Source organism: Mya arenaria, chromosome 3, assembly GCF_026914265.1.
Source record: "Mya arenaria isolate MELC-2E11 chromosome 3, ASM2691426v1".
NCBI lineage: Eukaryota > Metazoa > Mollusca > Bivalvia > Myida > Myidae > Mya > Mya arenaria.
In genome coordinates, this window is record NC_069124.1 from 66,636,470 (window position 1) to 66,647,424 (window position 10,955).

The window sequence follows — 10,955 nt, forward strand, 5'->3', positions numbered from 1 at the left end:
TCCATTAACACTTATCCACTTTATAAATAAAGTAACTTTTCTAAATGTAAGGCTATTCAACAAACTCGTTTTACTTTAATTATGATACATCGCTCCTTTTTAATGGATGTATTCCCTAAACTCCTTTCAAGTACTCTTCTTTGCGTTCACTTTAATGTCATTTTTGTTAAAATGTAGACTCGAAGCGCCATTGACTTATGGATGGAGAAACGTTCTCAGATATATTGTATGAGCTGTATGATGTATTGTTTTGGAACATTGATACGAACTTCATCACGAATGCCTTTAAACATCTTGACGCACGTTTACGTAAAAGAATTGTAACAGTAAACACACATAGTAACAGCAACAACATTTGGCAACAGAAGGCCAGTATGGTGAGGCATTATATACTGCTTTTAAAAAAAGTCAAAACGTGTGAAAACATTTATTTTACTAGCCTCAGTAGCGGTTCTATGATTTTATATTGAAGGGGGTGTAGCTTTTGACATGCCCACCTCCCTCGGAAACGATTTTTAATGGTTTAAAATGTTGGCAGGGTTTAGGGGGTACTCCACCCAGAAATTGTGAACGATTCAAGTCGGTAATTGTGCATTTGAGCGTATTGAATTAGTTTTTTCTACCATATGGAGATAAAAAGAAAACTTGAACGTTTTTTTTTAAGTTTGGGGGAGGGGAGGGGGTGGGCCACCTTCCTTCATGAAGCCGTTAATGCTTAATAAATCAAGATAAGATTATTTAATGTTTAATTGGGATGGGGTACATGTAAAAAGTCAATCATTACAAACCATCATGTGAGTAAGAGCCATAAAAGATATTATTTTTTTGTTTTATTTTTTGTCGCATTTGTTTTGTCAATTTACTTCATCATTTATTTATCAGAGTTGTGTGGTGGCATATTTATGGTGACATAACACTGCCGTAAGATACTTTGATAACGTTCGTGAATTGTTTTGCGTTAACCACTTAATTTCCATGATGATTATCTAGCTGTATAGTATATTCTCGCGAAACATTTTCGGTAAAAAGCTTGAAGATCCAGAACTGCCACCTGTTACATTTTCGTGCTGTACAATACTTACAGGTTATCTAGTTATGGTTTGCGAAATCCACTTAAGATGTAACATAACAACTAGTAAACAAGATGTGTGTTACCAGATATCAGCGACCGTGCGTGTGCTAGCGTGCGTGCGTGCGTGCGTGCGTGTGTGCGTGCGTGCGTGTGTGCGTGTAGAAATAGACAATGTTGGAGGCCAGAAATGCAATTATAGATAACTGGTAACACAAATCTGATCTAGTTAACTAGTGCTTGCGTGCGTGCGTGCGTGCGTGCGTGCGTGTATAAGTGTGTATAAGTGTATGAGTGATTTTATTTACTACTAGGCTTGTCCCTGGAGATTCCATTGTGTTATTCGTTCATATATATGCGTGTTACTTTTAAAAACTAGGTAATGCTAATTTCAATCTTCCTCTCTAAAAGGGTACTGGTTGCTGTTGTTATGATTTTTATAAACAAGACATGCTTATGATATGGCAGGAATACATGCAGTCTTGGGACCAAATGTTGTAGGAAATTAAAGTAGCAATCAAGTCGTGATTTATGGGGAATAACTGCATACACAATCAAATGAAAGCTAAATCAGTGAAGTAGCCTTTCTAAATGTAAGGCCATTCAACACATTGGTTATAGGATACAGTATTCCTTTCAGCTACACATCTTTAAGTTCAAATGAATGTTGTGGGTTTTTCTTGAACGTCGACAGGTGCTTGTCAGCCAGCTTCCAACGGCAATAGCATATGGAACAAGAAAGTCATAAAGGTCAGACATTATGCTGCTTTTTAAAATAAATCGACTTTCAACAAATTGTGAATACAGTTTTGTTGCAATTGCCTGATTAAATGATGCGAAAAAGATAACTTAATAATCACAATCCATTATTTTGAGAGGACACGCCTAGTTTGGATTGATGATGTTATGATTCGATTTACGTTTTTGATCTTGAGCGAAACGTTGGCTGTTTATCATTGAGAGCTTTATTCTAAAGAATAAGGATACTTATTTGTGAATATGGAGATTTCTCAACTTACTGTGTTTCTGTGTTTAATATGTAAGACTTTTAACTTTGTATTCCTCAGCTATAGGTGTAAATATGGTTAAAGGAAACATGTGTTTCTTGCGAGTTTTAAATAAAATGATGTTCAGTTACATATAATAATCATGTATTTCTGTATATTTGCAGACTATTGTACAGCCGGCGGAGTGTTTAACAGTGAGTATATGTATTAATAATAATATAGTATAATATATAGTTCAATGACAATAGCTCTATGTCAGTGTCTCTCTAGACACAAAGCTGTGATATTAGTGACAATATTGTTACTTTTACATTGATGCAAAATGTTTATCGCTCGATATTTGGCAACTATTTTAACCATATATTTGATAAATTGTAAATGTTTATTTGTGTATTTTGTTTTTTGCCAGGTGACTTATTGAACCTGCATTAAAAATACAGCTATCTGTATTTGATAATAAAATTCACCCAGAAGCAATGACTAATAGGTGTTATTGTGCCTATCCATAAAAAGGGTGATATAACTAACCCAGCTTATTATAAAGGGATCACACTCGTTAATGTTAGTGCCATATATTTTCTCTTCTGTTGAGGAATTAGACTTATAATTTGTTTGAAACTGAAAATAAAACTAATGACGCGCAGTTTGGTTTTCGAGGCAACCGAAGCATGTTTGATTGAATGCAATGCTGATTTGGTCATGCAAAACATGCATATGAGTTTACTGAATAAACTTGGAGAGATGATTCTTTTTTCCTCCTTTGACGAATAGTTTGAATATAGCATTACGTACATATACATAAACATAATTATAAGTGAGATCGAGTATGTACATATATACATGAAACATAGCTGTATGACCTAATTACATGTGATTTATAAGACAATGGAAATGGAACTTCAATGTCTATAAGTATTAAATATTTATCTATAAGTAAATACTTACATGTTTCTTCGTTTCTTCAAGCACTTACGACGCATCAATACTATATCGATTAAAGGAAAATAATTGCGTTAGCTAATTCGTGTTAAATTAATTATCATTAACAGGGGCGTAGCTAGCCCTCTTATCATGTGAATTTATAATTGTGCTAGGGGGATCCAGGGACATGCTACCTCGGACGTTTTTGAAAACCATTGTGCAATCTGGTGCATTCTGGGCATTCTGGGGTGCTTTATTTAAAATACTGTAAAATGAACAATTTAAAGATCATGTAGTCAAGTACGCATACTGCAACTTTGGCTATTTTTTGTCAGAAGCATGTGGATTCAGCCGCATACTCGCGTATAGGCAGCAAAGCGCCTGCTTAATATATAATAACACAAGTGCATATAATGATTTCATTAATCTATAATTGTTTGCAATACCAATAACCTAATGTCTAATTGAGCCGAAAGCGAAAATGATTCTAGACGTGGATGCTAGTATATGGAAATCATACTATGATTTGTAATAAATTATTAAGTCCGTGTAATCTGATTGATTGGCATAAAATGTTTAGTGCCAATAATATGTTGCCTAATTGAGACGAAAGCGAAAGAAATTAGACAAATGTTCGGCTCTCACGTATTTTATAATAATTTATTAAATTGTATTGACGAGTAAGAATTCTGAATATCGGGCTTAATATTGAATGCTACGTCACTGTGATGTCCTAAATCTGTTTTAGGAACACAAATAATTTTACATACAGAGATACCGACGTACTTCGTCGGAAAGGTTTAAGTCTGTAAAACTTTGAAACTATTTCGATACTTCAGACTGTTATTCAAAATGTTTTAGCTCAAAAACAGAACCAGCTTTGTGTAAAAACTATTTCTTTCAACATCACTTTAGCCTTTGTTCCCCTTGCCTGCTTAAAATATATATACGACCAAAATTGGATTATTTGTTTATTATGTGTATCATAGAGTACAATAACACATTTTTTTATAATTCTCAGTCCAAGAGATCACCCTAGGGACCGAATCGCTCGAATCAGATAGCTCGACTGGCCAAAAATGCAGTTCAAATACCATGTAATTGTGGAATCGATTGTTAGTTTGAGTAGTTAAATGAATATATGTACAATAACGCAATGTTCGCTTAAAATCCCCATATCGCACCATCACTGTATTCAATCTTCAGAGCAACATGGCAAAATATGATACAGCATACAAAGGCAAAAGGTTGCATTATTAATTGCCACAGACTCAAATCACTGAAGCAACCCATCCCTTTCGCGTAAGACAAGTCTACATCTGTGTATAAAATATCTTTATAACATGTTAAAATATTGTCTCACACTCTTAATTGACAGTGCATTTAAAACAATTCTCTCTTGCATTTCAGCTTGTTTGGTTTCTTCGGTTGACCAGAACGGACATCCTACCCAATGCGGTGGAATTGTGGGAGCACGGTGCCCTTCCGACACTGATGACTGTCCGTATCTCCCGAATTCCGACTTTGGCAACTGCTGTGTCGGGTGTGGTCCCAACGTTTCCCAACCCACGCAGAAATGCCGGAATAGTAGGAGCTGCGGCAGACGCGGGCGCTGTGTTAAGGCAATAAATAACCAGATTGGTCTAGGCGTCTGTTGCCCATCTCGACCTGGCGGTGAGTAACCTATACTTATATAATAATGTAACGGTCCGCTGTAGGCGGATGTGCGTTCATAATATAACATTCCGTTATAGACATAAGTACGTTCATAGTACGTATGTTTACTTGGTTGGTAATATGCAAATTAGCAAAGCCAGGATTCCGTGTGGATTGAGAATTTACTGTATATACAGACCAGTGGACCCCGTCAGGGTCGAACATGCTTTTCTCTGAAGGGAGCTGTTGCGACTTTGGTGTCGCACATTACAATATGTATATATTGAATTTAATATGATTATAATTATTCTTAATTTAAACTTTAAACTAACCATTTTACGTATTCGTATGGACTGACCGTAAAGCCGGGAGACTAGTTGATGTAATCATTGTATACAGCTGGTGCTCAGATTAATCAAAGAATTTAAATATCTTCCATGGTCGAGAGTGTAAGATAGGATCATTCCGACCCGAGCGTAAGGTGTTTTGCGGAAACGAGGTTTGCCGAGTTTCCGCAAAATACCTTGCGCAAGGGTCGGGATGAACCTATCTTATACGAGCAGCTATGGTAGATGCTTTTTCTCCCACCTCAGTTAAACAAAATAAAGTAAACATGTATATTTTGCTGGAACTTGTTTGTGCTGGGTGAAAATAATTGCGTATGGATATGCGATAAATCGTGGTTGTCATGGATATGCGCGCAGTGATTCAGATTATGTTACTAGTCAAATCGGTTTTTAAATAGTTCTAAGGAGAGTGAAGCATTATTTCTTGAAATGTGCGTTAAAACTGTTTTATGGTGACATTTGAAGCGAGAAATAATTAATTAGCGTTCTAAATATTGTCACAAGACAAGGTTTCCATGATGCTACAGACGACATTCTTCAACAAGGGAGGAAATTACAATGTGTGACCATTAAAAAGGAGTTCAATACGGGCATTTTATCTTCGCCTGTGGGCAAGATAAGAATTTCTAGCATGATTAAATTATTGGATCTACTGATCTGAGGTGGGAGGAAATAATTTCTAGCAAGGTTAAATTATTGGATCTACTTATCTGAGGTGGGAGAATATAAGTATCTTCGATGGTCGAGAGTGTAAGATAGGTTCATTCCGACCCGAGCGTAGGGTGTTTTGCGGAAACGAGGTTTACCGAGGTTTAAATTAATGGATCTACTTATCTGAGGTGGGAGAACATTCTTTGCATGAATACAATAAGAAACGGCCTTTGAAAATACTTTTTCAATGCGTTGCCTATTTAAAACTATATGCTTTTATTTCAAGGTCACATGTTCATTGTTAAGTTTTGTAATGTTATATATGTTTGTTATTCATGTCGGAAAATAGCTCTTTGAACTTAAGTTTCTTGTAATCATATACCCGACTTTAAAGCTGCACTCTCACCACCATTTTTACATATTTTTTTGTCTTGGAAAGAGCATTTTTTGCATAAATATCTGCAAACCAATAATATATGATTGCTGACAAAAAATAAGATCGTAGATTTTCATATTTCCGTTTGAAAATTAATGTTTTATGGCTTAAACCGTTATCAAAGGTTTATGAAAAATGAATAAAACATCAATTTTTGAACTTAAATCTAAAAATCTGCGATCTGATTTTTGTCAGCAGTCTTATATAACTGGTTTCCATAGATTTTCGCAAAAATTGGCTCGTTCCAAGACAAAAATAAAATAAAAAAAAGTTGTCGAAACGTTCAATCTGTGAGAGTGCAGCTTTAAATAAAGTTTATAATTATTGTATCTGGTATCAAAACTCCTTTAAAAGGCTCGTTTGCACTTAATCAAGTTAAACGTATTTGAAAATATGATGTGCGCTGGTGTTCCCTCGAAAAAAAATATATTCAATTTCAAATACTTTTTATACGTTTATATGCTTATCCATGTGTTTTCTTTAGTATCATTGTCTTACAGCAAATGAATTTAAAGTCAATAGTCATGAGTCAAATGTCAAGCATCAAAGTGAGGTAGTTGCCAAAAAGATAAAAAGTTTACAATTATTTTAGGACATTACAAGCATACGAATATTACGAATATGTCCTCATCGAACTATACTCTACTTTAATTTGCAGGCTACTAAAACAGACCAATGCCGCTGACCAAGTCGCCATCGGAAGCTGACGTTTTCTTTTCCTTAAACTGTTTTCCTGTATGTTTGTTTCCCTATTACGCCACAGGAATGTTTAATCAACAAATATGAAGAACTGTTTTGTAATTGATACGACTATATAAATATACGCGTATGCGTAAATGAAAGAAGTTGATTAAAAGTGTTGATCTGAAAGAAAAAAAAAACAGTAATAAGTGTATTAATTTAGCGGAAGTACCCTCGACGGGGTATGTATATGACATTTTGATATCTCTTGTCGCTTATGGAGACACGCATATTTTACAGACAAGAAGATGATAAAAAGTAAAGTTGTTCGATTCAACCAAAATTTCCTGCTTCATAACACAATAAGAATAATGAACCCATACAATGAAACCTACCCATATTGTACTAGTTGCGGTGTCAAATATATTGTGTTCCGGTTCTTAACATGTGCACAGTCGGTGAAATTAACTGTGTTTCCTGAATCTGGCCTAAAGGGTAATGCAGGTAGCACATCACCTTCTTGTGATGATCATACACTACTGTGACATTGACCAATAGACCTTGGTAATGTTAGTGACACATCACCTTCCTGTGATGATCATACACTACTGTGACCTTGACCAATAGACCTGGTTAATGTAAGTGACATATCACCTTCCTGTGATGACCATACACTACTGTGACATTGACCAATAGACCTTGGTAATGTTAGTGACACATCACCTTCTTGTGATGATCATACACTACTGTGACATTGACCAATAGACCTTGGTAATGTTAGTGACACATCACCTTCCTGTGATGATCATACACTACTGTGACATTGACCAATAGACCTTGGTAATGTTAGTGACACATCACCTTCCTGTGATGATCATACACTACTGTGACATTGACCAATAAACCTGGTTATTGTAAGTGACATATCACCTTCCTGTGATGACCATACACTACTGTGACATTGACCAATAGACCTTGGTAATGTTAGTGACACATCACCTTCCTGTGATGATCATACACTACTGTGACATTGACCAATAGACCTTGGTAATGTTAGTGACACATCACCTTCTTGTGATGATCATACACTACTGTGACATTGACCAATAGACCTTGGTAATGTTAGTGACACATCACCTTCTTGTGATGATCATACACTACTGTGACATTGACCAATAGACCTTGGTAATGTAAGTGACACATCACCTTCCTGTGATGATCATACACTACTGTGACATTGACCTAGACACCTTGGATATGTTAGTGACACATCACCTTCTTGTGATGATCATACACTACTGTGACATTGACCAATAGACCTTGGTAATGTAAGTGACACATCACCTTCCTGTGATGATCATACACTACTGTGACATTGACCAATAGACCTTGGTAATGTTAGTGACACATCACCTTCTTGTGATGAGCATACACTACTGTGACATTGACCAATAGACCTTGGTAATGTTAGTGACACATCACCTTCCTGTGATGATCATACACTCCTGTAACCTTGACCTATACACCTTGGATATGTAGGTGACACATCACCTTCCTGTAATGATCATACACTACTGTGACATTGACCAATAGACCTTGGTAATGTAAGTGACACATCACCTTCCTGTGATGATCATACACTACTGTGACATTGACCAATAGACCTTGGTAATGTTAGTGACACATCACCTTCTTGTGATGATCATACACTACTGTGACATTGACCAATAGACCTTGGTAATGTTAGTGACACATCACCTTCCTGTGATGATCATACACTCCTGTAACCTTGACCTATACACCTTGGATATGTAGGTGACACATCAACTTCCTGTGATGATTATACACTACGTAGTAACTTTTAACAGTCGGATCAATCTCGTGCCTTTGAGACTAATGGGTTTACAGATTCAGCTCATCTTTTTGCCATGTCGCCCGAAATAAAAGAAAAACTGGATGCTGGTTAAGGTTAATAATATAAACATTCTTATGTACTTGAATATATCGTTAGCTCAGCAAAAGAAAAATAATCGTTATCTGAAACGTGAATTGTATCAATTTATGCTCATATTTTGTTGCTGTTCCGTGTGGCAGATGAATTAAATTTCTGCAACATGTTAAAAACAACATCAACCGGGCTTTTTCGAAGTCACTCGACCAAAGAATGTATAATAATTGGTCCATAGATTGTTCATAAGTCTTAAATAATCCTATGTCATAGACATACCGCAATATGCAGGAAAATCGTGAATGAAAAAAGTGGAAGTATAGCGAAATCATACGTGATAAAATAATGTACATGCTGTCTTTGGTGAAACCTTGATGAAGCAGCTATGTGTGACAGTGTAAAGAGCACAAACAACATGGAAGTTTGACCACCGACCGCCGACCCTTGACACACCGATTTGGTTTGCATGCGACACGCAGTCGTTTCATGGTGAACACTTGTAGAATTATCCAATGCATGGCCAAGTTACATCCCGAGTAAGCCATCATCGGACGGACGAACGCACTAGCATACACATGACCGACCACCATTGTTGCAACTAGGTTTAGTTTGAAATTATTTTACAACGAGTGTAAAACTAGTTACACAACATTTTTATAATAATTAATATCTCTTGTTGGCAGGATTTCACGCGAGTTCAGTTTTGTGTTGTAGAGGAAACCGGGGTGACCACAAACCAAACTCACATGGCGCCCAGGTCAGAAATCGAACCCGAATCACCTAGGTGAAAAGCTAAGCGGTTAACTCGGCAGCTAGGTCGAGCTCACTAATACCGACTTGCTAAAAATAATGGTAGTACAGTGCCATAAAAAGAGTTTAAAGAAACAAAAAGTAGAACAGACATTGCATCATTACAAGTGATGGGGCTTATCAGGTATGTTAAAATGACAAAGAATGGGATCCGAATATAAGAGAAAAGTAGATTAGCTTATAAAAGTTTATTGAAATAATTCACAGCTAAAGATAAGGCATCTATAATGAAAATATGTTTGATGTAAATTCATCAGTGGCAATACCAATAAGGCATTTCTTAAACATGAACAAATCCTAATTCATCACTGGTATTTTGAAATGGTGAGATTCAACCAAATATACCTTAATTATCACTGATTTGTCAACATCATAGTGTGATTGCTAATGAAAACAAATGCTCTCTGGGATTTAGAAAGTCTTTTCAAATTATTAGAATAAATCTATACATTCTTATTGAAATAACTACACATCCAGTTATTTAATTAATTGGTTCATAGTTAACATGTTTACACACATGGACTAAATTAAATATATAAACGTAACCATTGTAGAAATAAGCATTTCATTTCAGTGACCCATTGGCAATAATGTGAAAATGTTGCTGCCCAGTGCCCCATGTGAAATGCTGCTGCCCAGTGCCTGATGTGAAATGTTGCTGCCCAGTGCTTGATGTGAAATGTTGCTGCCCATTGCCCCATTTCAAATGTAAAAATATATATAAAATAAATGGCCGAAAAAGCATTACAGGTAATGTTATGGCACTTTGTATTTTTGTTCTTTATTTCAAGTGAAGTGACAGATTTTCAATGTATCAAGGTCAAAACAGTGTGGTTGCATTAGTGTTATTGGTATACTACCTACATATTCTTCCTCTATGGACTATACATTAAACCCTTACAGCATCAAAATTTCACATTATTGCACAACAGATAGCTTAATACATCACCTTATATGAACTGGATAGATCCATCAAATGCTTAATGCACCTCCAATTATGAACTAGATAGATGCATCCCATGCATAAGTATGTTTAATGAAAAGAAAATGGGTGTGTTTTGAGTTTAAATAATACTGAATATCAGTTTATGCAGTTTTCAACCCATGATAATATTGATTACAAGAATGAGTACCAGGTTTACTGAAAACAAAGAGGTTAATACAATATCAAAAGAGCATGATGTATTTGGGCTATAGAAAGCATTTCAACACAAGTAAAAGTTTAAATGTAACTTATACAGAAGTAAATAAAACAGCACCATATAAGCGTAACGAGTAACAAAACAGATCATCTTTCAGAACTATGACTAACCATAAGTTTAGTAAAATACATTGAGAGTCAGTTTAAAGTTAGTTTATACTAATTAATTCTATCTTCATTGTCAAGACAACAAAATCTTATATTATTTTATCCTGGGCAGACCCAGTA

At 35.7% G+C, this 10,955-nt stretch overlaps 1 protein-coding gene across 1 annotated transcript; it reads left to right on the forward strand.

Annotated features, from left to right (window-relative positions):
* The first annotated feature begins 1,960 nt into the window (after positions 1-1,960).
* On the forward strand, positions 1,961-7,092 carry LOC128228872 (uncharacterized). Its single transcript, XM_052940404.1, has 4 exons — positions 1,961-2,108; positions 2,241-2,270; positions 4,408-4,671; positions 6,746-7,092. Exons 1-4 carry the CDS (start codon positions 2,069-2,071, stop codon positions 6,751-6,753), a joined length of 342 nt encoding a protein of 113 aa, XP_052796364.1. The 5' UTR covers positions 1,961-2,068; the 3' UTR covers positions 6,754-7,092.
* The last annotated feature ends 3,863 nt before the right edge of the window (positions 7,093-10,955 follow it).